At 51.1% G+C, this 14,959-nt stretch overlaps 1 protein-coding gene across 1 annotated transcript in view; it reads right to left on the reverse strand.

The window, feature by feature from the left end:
• Positions 1-13,040: 13,040 nt before the first annotated feature.
• Positions 13,041-14,959, reverse strand: part of LTBP4 (latent transforming growth factor beta binding protein 4) — a 28,041-nt gene continuing 26,122 nt past the window's right edge. Inside the window, exons 29-30 of the mRNA XM_064381299.1 lie at positions 14,662-14,814; positions 13,041-13,189 (exon numbers count right to left, since the gene is read on the reverse strand). Coding sequence (XP_064237369.1) covers positions 13,041-13,189; positions 14,662-14,814 — 302 coding nt within the window. The remainder of the gene's footprint in view (positions 13,190-14,661; positions 14,815-14,959) is intronic.

Below are 14,959 nucleotides of genomic sequence, written 5' to 3' on the forward strand. Positions count from 1 at the left end.
TGTAAAAAAAATAAAAATAAAAAATAGTGGCCAGGCGCGGTGGCTCACGCCTGTAATCCCAGCACTTTGGTAGGCCGAGACGGGCGGATCACAAAGTCAAGAGTTTCCGACCAGTCTGGACAACATAGTGAAACCCTGTCCCTACTAAAAATACAAAAAGTTAGCTGGGTTTGGTGGTGTGCACCTGTAATCCCACCTCCTCGGAAGGCTGGGGCAGGAGAATCCCGTGATCACGGGAGATCGAGGTTGCAGTGAGCTGAGATCTCACCATTGCAGTCTAGCCGGGGCAACAGTGTGATACTCCATCTCAAGAAAAGAAAAAAAAAAAAAAAAGGCTAGGCACAGTGACCCATGCTTGTAATTCCAGCACTTTGGGAGGCCAAGTTGGGAGGATCACTTGAGGCCAGAAGTTTGAGACCAGCCTGGGCAATATAGTCTTGTTGCTCCAAAAAAAAAAGAAAAATTTAAAAAACATTAGCCAAGCACGGTGGCCAGTGCCTGTAATCCTAGCTATTTGGGCGACTGAGGCGGGAGGATCACTTGAGCCCAGAAGTTTGAGGTTTCAGTGAGCTGTGATCATGCCACTGCACTCCAGCCTGAGCAACAGAATGAGACCCCATTTCTAAAAAACAAATAAAAAATTTTAAAAATTACAGGTGATGGGTATTATGTTTTATTTTTTATTTATTTATTTTTATCTTTTCAGAGTCTTGCTTCGTCACCCAGGCTGGAATGCAATGGTGAGACTTGGCTCACTGCAACCTCTGCCTCCCAGGCTCAAGTGATTCTCCTGCTCCAGGCTCAAGTGATTCTCCTGCCTCAGCCTCCCGAGTAGCTGAGATTAAAGGCACGCGCCACCTCGCCCAGCTAAGTTTTGTATTTTTAGTAGTGATGGGGTTTCACCATATTGGCCAGGCTGGTCTTTGAACTCCTGACCTCAGGTGATCCTCAGCCTCCCAAAGTGCTGGGATCACAGGCATGAGCCACCACGCCTGGCCCTGTTTCGTTCTTAAATATTTCAATGAGCATCTTGAAAAGAATAGGGTACATTTTATTTTCTTTCTTTTTTTTGACAGGGTCTTGCTCTGTCGCCCAGGCTGGAGTTCAGTGACACAATCGCAGCCCACTGCAACCTCAAACTCCTGGGCTCATGTAATCCTCCCATGTCCGCCTCCCAAGTAGCTGAGACTGCAGGCACACACCACCACACTCGGCTAATTTTTTTTTAGAAAGTGGGGAGGCAAGGACTTGCCCGCGGGCCCGGACCCCCGAGGGGCAGCGCTGGGTGTGGGGCTCAGCTAATGATTTTCAAGATTTTGTGTAGAGATGAGGTCTCACTATATTGCTTAGGTTGGTCTTGAACTCTTGAGCTCAACCAATCCTCCCACATTGGCCTCCCAAAGTGCTGGGATTACAGGTGAGTCACAACGCCCAGCCAAGGCGTGGTGTGTGGTCATTACGTAACCACAATGCCGTTGTCAAGTCTAACATAAGTAACAGAAATTCCTTAATATCTCCTGAAAGCCAGTTTGTGTTCAGATTTCCCCAGTTGTCTCAAAAACAAATTTTTACAGTTGTTTGGTGTGAATTGGAATCCAGAGAAAGTACGTTCATTGTATTCAGTTTTGAATTTTTTTCTTTTCTACAAACAGTAAAATTTGTGGGTGAATGTGTGTGTGCTTGTGTATAAGCCTGATTCTTAGGAGGTTTTGTTTTTCTGTTGTGTTTTGTTTTTGAGACAGGGTTTTGCTCTGTCACCCAGGCTGGAGTGCAGTGGCATGATCTCAGCTCACTGCAACCTCTACCTCCTGGGTTCAAGCGATTTTCCTGCCTTAGCTGCTGGAGTAGCTGGGATTACAGGCATGTGCCACCATACCTGGCTAATTTTTGTATTTTTAGTGGAGACAGGGTTTCATCATGTTGGCCAGGTTGGTCTTGAACTCCTGGCCTCAAGTGATCCTCCTGCCTTGGCCTCCCACAGTGCTGGGATTACAGGCGAGAACCATTTCATCCAGCTTGAGTCTGAGTTTTGATAAATTCGTAAGTCATGTAATCACCACCACAGTCAGGATTCATGACAGTTTTATTACCTCATAAATTCTCTTGGGCTTTGTAGTCAAGCATATTTGGCTTTTATGTCTCTGCATTTATTGTTCTAATGGGAGGAAAAGCAATCGAGGGAGGTTGTTTAAGGCTTGGAGTTATTCCAGATTGGGTGGGAGTCCAGGAGCAAAAACCCAGGACTGGACAGGAGGAGACCTGGGCTCCGGGCCTGCTCTTCTGCTTGGGCCTTCCCCTCTCTGAGGCTCTTTCCCCATCTGTAAGGTGGGTACAGTGAGAACCCCGAGAGTTAACAAAGGCATCCAGGACGCTGTCAGTTGTGGCAGCTCTTTCTTTATTTGCAGCCTCTGAGGCTGAGTCATCCTGACCCAGGCACTAGCCCTGCACAGAGCAGCCAGCCCTCCCGGCTTCCTCCCCGTTGCTCCCCTACGGACAACTGGACACTGTGTTCTGAGCTTTAGTGTTTGTTTTTCTTTTATTTATTTATTTTTAGATGGAGTTTCACTCTTGTTGCCCAGGCCGGATTGCAGTGGCACAATCTCGGCTCACTACAACCTCCACCTCCTAGGTTCATGCGATCTCCTGCCTCATCCTCCCGAGTAGCTGGGATTACAGGCACGCGCCATCACGCCCAGCTAGTTTTTTATATTTTTAGTAGAGACCGGATTTCTCCACATTGGCCAGGCTGGTCTTGAACTGCCAACCTGAGGTGATCCGCCGGCCTCGGCCTCCCAAAGTGCTGGGATTACAGGCCACTGCATCTGGTCTGAGCTTTATTTTTAATTACGTTTCATTTTTTTGAGACAAGGTCTTACTCTATTGCCCAGGCTGGAGTGTGGTGGCACGATCACGGCTCACTACAGATGTTCTGGGCTCCATCGATCCTCCCACCTCAGCCTCCCAAATAGCCTTGGGAGTACAAGTGGGTGCCACCATGCCTGGCTAATTTTTTCATTTTTTGTAGAGACAGGGGTCTCACCATGTTGCCCAGGCTGATCTTGAACTCCTGGGCTTAAGCCATCCTCCCACCTTGGCCTCCCAAGGTCCTGGGATTAGAGATGTCAGCCACCACACCCAGCCTACATTCTGTGTTTTCTAGCTTCAGTAGCACTCAAATTCTCCCCTTCCCTTGGCTGGGTGCAGTGGCTCACATCTCTAATCCCAGCACTTTGGGAGTTCGAGGTGTGCAGATCACTTGAGGTCAGGAGTACAAGACCAGCCTGGCCAACGTAGTGAAACCCCGTCTTTACCAAAGATATTAAAAATTAGCTGCGTGTGGTGGTGCATGCCTGTAATCCGAGCTACTTGGGAGGCTGAGGCAGGAGAATCGCTTGAACCTGTGAGGCGGAGGTTGCAGTGAGTGGAGATCATGTCCCTGCACTCCAGTCTGGGAGACAGAGCCAGACTCTGTCTCAAAAAAAAAAAAAAAAAATTCTCCCCTTCCCCAACCCACAGTCCCCAGGGCCTGCCTCTCCTGGACTCTCCATGGCCCTGCCCATCTCCACGGCCTGGGTCCCTGCCCCGCCGGCCTCCTCCCTGGACTCCAGCCTGCCCTTATGTCTCCCCCAACCCATTCCCACCCAGCCACCCACAAGCACTTTCTAAATCTGACCACAGCCCCTCATGTCTCAAAGGATAACTCACCGCCTGCCCAGTGCCTCCCTTCCCCATAGGACAAAATTATTTCCAGGAATAATCAGGGAATGAAATGAACAATATTAATAGCCAGAAAAGAAACGCAAACAGTGGACATTTTCTTTTCTTGAACCTCGTATATATAAAGTCGTGCCAGTACAAATTAAATTTAAAAGTAAACATTATAGTACTAAGAAAAGAAATGAAAAACAGCACTACTATTTATTCAAAGTTTATTGAAAAATTCAAAGTTGGAACTTGGGTTTTTGGGTTACAGTCTGATATAAAAATGTTATGTAAATAACTGGGAGTTTTTTTCTTCTTGAGGAGAGAGAGATTGGGAGAGAGGGAGGGAAACAGGAAGAGAGACAGACAGAGACAGAGCCAGAGCGGGAGACAGCTGACCCCTTCACACGGGGCTCTGGGCACTTGGCGTTCACCCTGCAAAGCTCCCCCTCCCAAGTCAGGACTTGGTGTAGGGTGTTGCAGAAATGTTCCTCCCCCTGCCCAGGGGAGGAGCGTCCTCCACCCCTGCCCTTCCTCCCACCCACAGCCTGCATTCTCTCTGGGGACCTCTGTGGAGCTGCTTGGAACATGCGTGGGGTGACATGCATAGCAAGCTGCGGAAAGGAACCCAGGTGGCGGCCAGGGCCCTGGCAGATATAAAAGCACATTGCAATGGGAGGGAGGCACCCCGGCGTGCTGAGAATGTCCAGTTGCTTAAACTGGGTGGAGGAGACACATGGGTGCATCTTCTTGTTTTTGGCAGCAGTTTATTGAAATAGACCCACATTCAGGAAAGTACAAACCGTAGGTGCACCCACTGGAGGAATCATCACCGATTGCACACACCTGTGTCACCAGCTCCCAGCCCGAGAAACAACATCTCCAGGCCCCCAGAAACCGCCTCGGTGCTCCCTTCCATCGCCTCCTCTCCCACCCAGGTCGTTATCACCTGACTTCTGACAGCATAGATCAGTTGCGCCTGGTTTGAATTCATGTAAATGGTATCTGAAAATACGTTATCTTTAGCGTCTGGCTTTTTTCACTCAGCACCGTGAAAAACATTCATCCTGGTTGTCATGGGTAGTTACGGGTTCTTCTCCTTGCAGCACACAGGGCCACTGGGGGATCAGTTTATCCATTCTCCTGCTGGTGGTGAGGGGCTGAGCCGAGTGGGGCCGGGTGCGGTGGCTCACACCTGTAATCCCAGCACTTTGGGAGGCTGAGGTGGGTGGATCACTTGAGGTCGGGAGTTCAAGACCAGCCTGACCAACATGGTGAAGCTCTGTATCTACTAATAATACAACAATTAGCTGGGGGTGGTGGGTGCCTGTGATGTCGGGAAGCTGAGGCAGGAGAATCACTTGAAACTGAGAGGCAGAGGTTGTGGTGAGCCGAGGTCGTGCCACTGTACTTCAGCCTGGGCAACAAGAGAGTCCATCTCAAAAAAAAGAAAAAGAGACTGAGCCTAGTGGAAAGAGTTCCCTAGGCAGAGGGAACAGCCAGTGCAAAGGTCCTGGGGTGAGAACATATCTGGATCTTTTTTTTTTTTTTTTTTTTTTTTTTTGAGGCGGAGTTTTGCTCTTGTTACCCAGGCTGGAGTGCAATGGCGCGATCTCAGGTCACCACAACCTCCGCCTCCTGGGTTCAGGCAATTCTCCTGCCTCAGCCTCCCGAGTAGCTGGGATTACAGGCACGCGCCACCATGCCCAGCTAATTTTTTGTATTTTTAGTAGAGACGGGGTTTCACCATGTTGACCAGGATGGTCTCGATCTCTTGACCTCGTGATCCACCCGCCTCGGCCTCCCAAAGTGCTGGGATTACAGGCGTGAGCCACCGCGCCCAGCCTGCCATATCTGGATCTTAAGGAAACAACAAGGAGATCCATGTGGCTGCAGAGGAGTGTGAGGGTGGAGGGAGATGAGGTCAGAGAGGGAACGAGAAGCAGATGGCGCAGAGTCTGCTGGACCCAGGGAGGACTTTGGCTCTTTGAATGAAATTGGCGGAACACAGCGGCTCAGGCCTGGAATCTCGGCACTTTGGGAGGCCAAGATGGGGAGGTAAGTTGAGCCCTGGAGTTCAAGACCAGCTTGGGCAACAAGGGAGACCCCATCTCTATCAAAAAATTGGCTGTGTGTGGTGGTGTGTGCAGCAGTGTTCCCAGCAGCTCAGGAGGCTGAGCCTGGAGGATAGCATGAGTCGACGAGGTCAAGGCTGCAGTGAGTCGTGATCGCACCATTGCACTACAGCCTGGGCAAGAGAGTGAGACCCTGTCTCAAAAAAAAAAAAAAAAAGTAAATATTTGAGTGAGCTAGAGCCACGGGAGGGTTTTGAGCAGCAGAGGGACTTGATTTAACTTGGGTATTCGCGGAGTCCCTCTAACTGCATGGCGGGGAGAGATTGTGGGACAGGCGCAGGAGCTCCAAACCTAGGAGGAGGGTGGCCATGGTGGCAGCTGTTGAGGTGGTGACAAGTATTTGACCTCTGGGCTGGGTGTGGTGGCTCACGCCTATAATCCCAGCACTTTGGGAGGCCGAGGTGGGTGGATCACAAGGTCAGGAGTTCGAGACCAGCCTGACCAACATGGTGAAACCCCGTCTCTACTAAAAGCACAAAAAGTAGCCAAGTGTGGTGGTGGGTGCCTATAATCCCAGCTACTCAGGAGGTGGAGGCGGGAGAATTGCTTTAACCCAGGAGGCAGAAGTTGTAGTGAGCCAAGATCACACCACTGCGCTCCAGCCTGGGTGACAGAGCGAGACTCCATCTCAAAAAAACAAAAAGCGAAAAAGTAGTAGTAGTATTTGGCCTCTGAATATATTTTGTTTGTTTTTTTGAGATGGAGTCTCTCTCTTGCTCTATTGCCCAGGCTGGAGTGCAGTGGCCTGATCTCAGCTCACCGCAACCTCCGCTTCCTGGGTTCAAGCAATTCTCCTGCTTAGCCTTCAGAGTAGCTGGGATTATGGGTGTGTACCACGAAGCCTAATTTTTTTTTTTTTTTGTATTTTTAGTCGGAATGGGGTTTCACCATGTTGGCCAGGCTGGTCTCAAACTCGTGGCCTCAAGTCATCCGCCCGCCTCAGCCTCCCAAAATGCTGGGATTACAGGAATGAGCTACCTCACCTGGCCCTGAATACATTTTGCGTGTGTGTAATTAGTGATGTATTTCACTTCTGCCGTTTTGCTTTGTGGTTCTAGCGTCCTCATTTTTCTGTTTATTTTTCTCCCACGCTCATTTAAGCTTCTTAGAATCGGCTGCATTTTGGTTTAGTTTTGCCTTGTGTTTCTTACTCTTTTTTTTCCATCTACTAGTTTGGAATCTGTGAACCATTTCTATTCTTTTAGTAACAATCTTTGAAATTTTACTTTTTTTTTTTTGTTGGGGGGGCAGGGTCATGCTCTGTTGCCCAGGCTGTAGTGCAGTTGTGAGATCTTAGTTCATTGCCTGGAACTCCTGATCTCAAGCAATCCTCCTGCCTCAACATCCTGTGTAGCTAGCATTACAGGTGCGCGTGACCACATTCATCAAATATTTAATTAGCTAATTTATTATTGTTTTTGAGACTGAGTCTTGCTGTGTCGCCCAGGCTGGAGTGCAGTGGCGCAATCTCGGCTCACTGCAACCTCTGCCTCCCGAGTTCAAGCAATTCTTCTGCCTCAGCCTCTCAGGTAGCTGGGACTACAGGTACTCGCCACCACGCCCGGCTGATTTTTTGTATTTTTAGTAGAGACAGCGTTTCACCATGTTAGCCAGGATGGTCTCAATCTCCTGACCTTGTGATTCGCCCACCTCGGCCTCCCAAAGTGCTGAGATTGCAGGTGCGAGCCACCGCGCCCGGCCCTATTTTTATTTTTGTAGAGACAGGGTCTTACTCTGTTGTCCAGGTTGATCTCCAACTCCTGGGCTCAAGTGATGCTCCCGCATTGGCCTCCAAAGTGCTAGGATTCCAGTCATGACTCGCTATCCCTGGCCATGCACATTTATAAACATCAGGTCTATTTCTACTGGAGAAAAGTGATTTAAAAAATCAAGTGTGGGCTTGGTGAGGTGGTTTATGCCTGTAATCCTAGCACTTTAGGAGGCTGAGGCAGGGGGATCACGAGGTCAGGAATTTGAGACCAGTCTGACTTTCATGGTGAAACCCCATCTCTACTAAAAATACAAAAATTAGCTGGGCGTGGTGACACATGCCTGTAGTCCTGGCTACTCGGGAGGCTTAGGCAGGAGAATCACTTGAACCCAGGAGGTGAGGTTGCAGTGAGCTGAGATTGCACCACTACACTCCAGCCTGGGCGACAGAGCAAGACTCCGTCTCAAAAACAAAACAAAATGAATAGTGATGTTCTCTTATATGACCACAATGTGGTGATCAACTTTAGTAAATCTAATATTAGTACGTGAATTTTTATTTTATTTTTATTTTATTTTATTTTTTGAGATGAAATCTCGCTCTGACACCAGGCTGGAGTGCAGTGGCACAGTCTCGGCTTACTGCAACCTCCGCCTCCCGGGTTCAAGTAATTCTTCTGCTTCAGCCTCCCGAGTAGCTGGGATTACAGGCATGTGCCACCACACCCAGCTAATTTTTGTATTTGTAGTAGAGATGGGGCTTCACCATGTTGATCAGCCTGGTCTCAAACTCCCGACCTCAGGTGATCCTCTCACCTTGGCCTCCCAAAGTGCTGGGATTACAGGTGTAAGCCACTGCGCCCAGCCTTGGTTTTCAAAGTGTGGAGATGGGATTTCACCATGTCAATCAGGCTGGTCTTGAACTCCTGACCTCAGGTGATCTGCCTGCCTTGGCCTTCCAAAGTACTGGGATTACAGGTGTGAGCCACTGTGTCCAGCCTGTAGCATTTGTTTTGTTTTGTAGAGACAGCTCTCACTCTGGCACCCAGGCTAGTCTAGAATTTGTAGCTTCACGAGATCCTCCTGCCTTGGCCTCCCAAAGCCCTGGGATTACAGGCATGAACCATTGTGCCCGGCTGATCATAGCTTTTTTTTTTTTTTTTTTTTAAAGACAGAGTCTCACTCTGTCGCCAGGCTGAGTGCAGTGGTTCAATCTTGGCTCACTGCAAGCTCTGCATCCCGGGTTCAAGCAGTTCTCCTGCCTCAGCCTCCCGAGTAGTTGGGACTACAGTTGCCCACCACCATGCCTGGCTAATTTTTTGTATTTGTAGAGACAGGGTTTCACCATGTTGGCCAGGCTGGTCTTGAACTTCTGGCCTCAAGTGATCCGCCCGCCTCGGCCTCTCGAAGTGCTGGGATTACAGGTGGGAGCCACCGTGCCTGGCCAACTAGCTATTTGTAGTGATGACGACAAAGACCCCAGCCTGCAAATCAAGGGCTGGCCCGCAAAAGGAGCTCAGCGCTCGCTGTTTACGAGCACCGGCCACTAGGGGGCGCAGTTGGCTTGTGCTGCACTGGCGCGCGGTGGCCATCCGGGGGCGCTGCGTTGCTTGTCTGGCGAGCGCGGTGACCGTCTGGACTACCTCCCTCTCAACATTCCAGAGGAGAACGCGTCGGTCCTGGCCAGTGCCAGAAGCCCCAACGCCAGGGCTAGGGGTTAGTGCAGGGGATGCATGCAGGATAACTAGATCTTGGGGCACACTCTCCAGGCCCGGCGGCGGGTGAGATCTCAGGAGAAAGCACGCACTTCCAGGATGCTGAAATTCGATCGGAGTTTTCCAGACCAGTTGGTCACCCCGTCACAATTCCTGGGACATTTATGCAGCAAGGTGGTTGTGGGGGTGCGAGGGGGAATGGGATAGTCACCGAGGATTCATAGGGAGGGGATGGGAATACTTGGAAATTGCCTGCAACGTTTGTTTCTGTGAGTTTTTCCTCTGTAAATGAGCTTTCAACAGATTCTCAAAGGGATTTAGACCTCCAAACAGAAACTGTTCAGAGCTGCGTCTCTTTCTCCAGAAAGCCTTCCCTGATCATCTCTCGGACTGCTTCAGGGGTCTCCTCTGGGCACACATTCCCTCTGATCCTCCCCCACCTCAGCCTGCCCCCTGCCTGTGCCTGCCCCGTACAGCACAGGCTGTCATGTGTGGTGGTGTGTGGGTGTCTCCCATCAAGTCAGGGGCCTGGGATTTCTTATGCACCAGGAATGTCACCATGGTTGTCCAACACAGGCCTGACATCTAACAGGTATTTGCTGTCTTCTAGGCCTTTGGAAGTGCTGTCCCCTCCACCTGGAACATGGTTCCCCACTGCTGTCTTTTTTGAGATGGAGTCTCCCTGTGTCGCCCAGGCTGGAGTGCAGTGGCATGAACTCGGCTCACCGCAACCTCTGCCTCCCAGATTCAAGCAATTCTCCTGCCTCAGCCTCCTGAGTAGCTGGAGCTACAGGCAAGCACCATCATACCCCACTAATTTTTGTATTTTTAGTAGAGATGAGGTTTCACTATCTTGGCCAGGCTGGTCTCAAACCCTGACCTCGTGATCCGCCCACCTCAAAGTCCTGTGAATACAGGCATGAGCCACTGTGTCCAGCCTCTTTTTTTTTTTTGAGACGGAGTCTCGGTCTGTCACACAGGCTGGAGTGCAGTGGTGCAATCCTGGCTCACTGCAACCTCCGCCACCCGGGTTCAGGTGATTTTTCTGCCTCAGCCTCCAGAGTAGCTAGGATTACGGGTACCTCCATCCGTTTCATCTTGCTGATTTGCCTACAGTGATCAGTTCTCAGCTCCAACATCTCGTCCTCCAGGAGCCCTCCCTACCTCCCACCCCATAAGGCTGGGTTAAAGCCAGGAGCCCTCCCCACCTCCCACCCTGTAAGGCTGGGTTAAAGCCAGGAGCCCTCCCCACCTCCCACCCCATAAGGCTGGGTTAAAGTTTGTGTTCCTCGAATTCACTTATTACAAAGCAGGAAAGTATTTGTTGAATGAATGAGTGAGGAGTCGGTGGGGACACAACTAAATTTCAGGTAGTTATTAAAAATAGACATTAAGAAAAACTTTTTTCAGAGACAGGGTCTGCCTTCGTCACCCAGGCTGGAGTGCAGAGGCACGATCTTAGCTCACTGCAGCCTCGACCTCCCAGGCTCAAGCAATCATCCCACCTCGGCCTCGCAAATAGTTGGGACTACAGGCATGTGAGGCTGAGGCAGGAGAATCACTTGAACCCAGCTACTTTTTTATAGTGATGGGGGTCTCACTGTGTTGCCCAGGCTGGTCTCAAACTCCTGAGCTCAAGTGATCATCCCTCCTTGGCCTCGCAAAGTGCTGGGATTATGGTTGTGAGCCACTGTACCAGGCCAAAAACAGTATTAACACTGGGGAGGGTTCCCCTTCCTAGTCTAGCCAAGCTGCAGGCAGAATGTAATGTGTGCTTCAGTCTTCCCTGCTTCCCACTAACATTCCGGGTCTGGTCTTTGCAGCATGTGAGTTTGAAACCCTGGGGACACGTGCATTGACAGGTGAGTAAAGAATGACTCAGGTACAGTTTTGGTTTTTTTCCAGTTTGACCCAGTGCCAGTGGCCCTTCACCCACGATCCCCTAACCCTAACCCTGCCCTAAGTTTATGCTGATCTAGGCTGTTCTCATTTTGTTTTTTGTTTTTGAGACGGAGTCTCACTCTGTCACCAGGCTGGAGTGCAGTGGTACGATCTCAGCTCACTGCAACCTCCACCTCCCAGGTTCAAGCGATTCTCCTGTCTCAGCCTCCTGACTAGTTGAGACTACAGGCGCGTGCCACTGCGCCCAGCTGATTTTTGTTATTTTTTAGTAGAGATAGGGTTTCACTGTGTTGGCCAGGATGGCCTCGATGTCTTGACCTCGTGATCTGCCCGCCTTGGCCCCCTGAAGTGCTGGGATTACAGGCGTGAGCCACCATGCCCAGGCAGCTGTTCTTGTTTTTTGGGGCAGAGGATTCTGGACTAGGAACATGGCCAATAAGTAGGCAGGGGGCATGGAGGAGGTCCGTGCTGGGCCCATGACCATCACACACACAGCTTGTTCCCACCTCTAGCTGCCAGGACTGCCGCTCCATACTCCATCCACAGCCAACTCCCGGCTGGAGCTTCAGGTCTGGGTTTGGCCCTCGAGGGACTCCTGCTCTCTCATCTTGCACCACTTGTTCAGAGATAGCTTACGACTTCTAGGCCTGGTGCGGTGGCTCATGCCTATAAACTCAGCACTTTGGGAGGTCAAGGTGGGAGGATCACTTGAGCCCAGGAGTCAGACCAGACTGGGCAACATAGGGAGACCTCATCTCTAAAAAATAAAAATAAAAGCTGTGCACAGTGGCTCACGCCTGTAATCCCAGCACTTTGGGAGGCTAAGGTGGGTGGATCACTTGAGGCCAGGAGTTTGAGACCAGCCTGGGCAACATGACGAAACCCCGTCTCTATTAAAAATACAAAAATTAGCCAGGTGTGGTGGCACGTACCTGTAATCCCAGATACTTGGGAGGCTGAGACAGGAGAATCACTTGAACCCAGAAGGCTGAGGTTGCAGTGAGCCGATATGGCACCACTGCACTCCAGCCTGGGTGACAGAGCGAGATACTGTCTCAAAAAAAAAAAAAAAAAAATGGCCAGGCTCGATGGTTCACGTCTGTAATCCCAGCACTTCGGGAGGTTGAGGAGGGTGGATCATGAGGTCGAGATTGAGACCATCCTAGCCATCATGGTGAAACCCCATCTTTACTAAAAATACAAAAATTAGCTAGGCGTGATGGTGCACACCTGTAGTGTCGGCTACTTGGGAGGCTGAGGCACGAAGATGGCTTGAACCTGGGAAGCAGAGGTTGCAGTGAGTCAAGATTGTGCCACTGCACTCTAGCCTGGTGACAGAGCCAGACTCTGTCTCGAGAAAAAAAAAAAATCCAGAGGCAAGATTATTACTCTCGAGATTAAGGAGAGAATGAAACCAATAGAAGGGAAACGAGAAAGATGCATGCAGAAACAGATGAAAAGACAAGATGTAGAGGTTAGGCAGAGAAGAGGAAGCAGAGACAGACAAAACTAGGGGTCAGATGGGAAGGCAATGTCATTTAGTGACTCAAAGCATAAACGGGAGCTGATTTTGAGAAATAGAAATGCAGGCGGAGGCAAAAGATACAAAATAGGTGGTTTTTAATGGAAAATTTTATAAAAGGGAGAGGGAATGTGAAGGGGCCCCTGGGCCAGGCCCGGGACCACGGCATTGCTGGGAGGCGCTGGGGGTGGCGGGGGGTGCTGCAGGGCGTCAGGGCTTCCAGGTGACCATAGGTCTCTATTCCAGGTCCAGGCGGGCGGCCGGCCCCGTGCACATGCGCACAAGCGGGCTACAGGATGAGCGGCAGGGGCCCCGCGTGTGCAGGCATGGGTGGGCAGCTAGCGGGTGCCGGGCTCAGGCCCGGGGCCGCGCGGGCGCACAGTGGTGCGGCTGGTGTGTGGGTGCGAATCCCGGGCGACAGATGCAGCGGAAGGAGCCATCCGTGTTGAGGCAGCGCGCGTTAACGCACAGCGGGGAGGCCGCCTCGTCACACTCGTTGATGTCTGCGGATCGGGGACAAGGATCGCTGCTCAAGACTGAGGCCCCTGAAGCTTGCCTCCCCAGTCCCTTAAGCTCTTGAAACGGAGGAGCACAGATGCTGAGCCTCTCGCTTGGATTCCAATCTGGCCGCTGCCACCTGCTGGCTGTGTGAGCCCAGGCAAGTGACTTAACCTCTCTGCACTTCAGTTTTGTGATCTGTAACATGGGTATGGTGGCTCATATAGCACTAGGATTTTGTTAAGAAAATAATGGCCGGGCGCGGTGGCTCATGCCTGCAATCCCAGCACTTTGGGAGGCTGAGGCTGGTGGATCACTTGAGGCTGGAGTTCGAGATCAGCCTGGCCAACATGGTGACACCCCATCTCTACTAAAAATACAAAAATTAGCCAGGCGTGGTGGCAGACGCCTGTAACCCCAGCTACTTGGGAGGCTGAGGCAGGAGAATCACTTGAACCCTGGAGGCAGAGGTTGCTGGGTTGCTGTGAGCTGAGATGGGGCCACTGCACTCCAGCCTGGGCAACGGTGAGACTGTCTCCAAAAAAACAAAAAATACTGATGGTGTCAACCACAACAAATGTGCATGCATTGTTTTAAGCACATTACGAGTATTAACTTTGTCCTTCTAATACCTCTATTAGGTAGGCACTGTGATTCATTTTACACATGTGCCTCCATTTGTATGTATGTCTCAGTGTTATTGTAAATCGGTGTTAATGTTCACAATTCTACGAAATGAGATCTTTGTACCCATTTTTCAGTTGAGAAAAATTAGGTAAGGGACAGTGACCTATCCAGAGTGGCTGGACTAAGCCTGAGGTCTGTGTGACTCCCTCAAGTTCTTTTTTGTTTGAGACGGAGTTTCCCTCTTGTTGCCCAGGCTGGAGTGCAGTGGTGCGATCTCAGCTCACCGCAACCTCTGCCTCCTCGGTTCAAGCGATTCTCCTGCCTCAGCCTCCCAAGTAGCTGGGATTACAGGCATGTGCCACCATACCCAGCTAATTTTGTATTTTTAGTAGAGACAGAGTTTAACCATATTGCCCAGACTGGTCCCCAACTCCTCACCTGATGATCCACCCACCTTGGCCTCTCAAAGTGTTACGTGAGCCACCGGGCCTGGCTGAGGTCTTGATTTTAATTGCTTGGCTTTACTACCATCCAAACTAGGCAGACTTAATATTTCCATTTTACAGGTGGGAAGGCTGAGGTTCTCAGAGAGATCCTGCAAATTGCCCCAGGTAGCACTGCAAGTCACACCCACAGGATTCTATCCCTCTATCCTGCTTCAAGGCCCAGCCCTAGCCCGGGGGTCAAGCCCCACCTAGGTACAAGAATTACTCCTCCCCTCTGGGCTGGCCTGTCCCCTGTAGTGAGGACCTTTCCCGTCCCTGACCAGCTCCCTCTAGTCAGGGCTTCCACCCTCTCTGGACAAGCCCCGCCTCTCCCCGCGCACGCTGGCCCCAGGCCTGCCCCTCACCAACGCAGGCCATGCGGGTCGTGTCCAAGCGGTAGCCATCGAAGCAGCGGCAGGTGAAGCCTTCCGGGACTCGCACGCAGCGCCCGTTAGTGCAGCCGTCCAGGATCCCGCACTCCTCTGCCTCCAGCTCCTCGTAGGGCTCAGATAGGGCGCCTGTGGGGAATGCGGGGACCCTGTGACTTGAGGTCCCTGCCTTCTGTCCCTTACCCATCACGGTGGGTGCATGTCCTTGGCTCTGTCTTCCTTGTCTATAATGTCCATCCCACTCCAGGGCTTACCACGTTCTCTCGCCAGCTTT

The sequence above is a fragment of the Aotus nancymaae genome, unplaced genomic scaffold, assembly GCF_030222135.1.
Source record: "Aotus nancymaae isolate 86718 unplaced genomic scaffold, 86718_ANA_hifiasm-v0.15.2.pri h1tg000028l, whole genome shotgun sequence".
NCBI lineage: Eukaryota > Metazoa > Chordata > Mammalia > Primates > Aotidae > Aotus > Aotus nancymaae.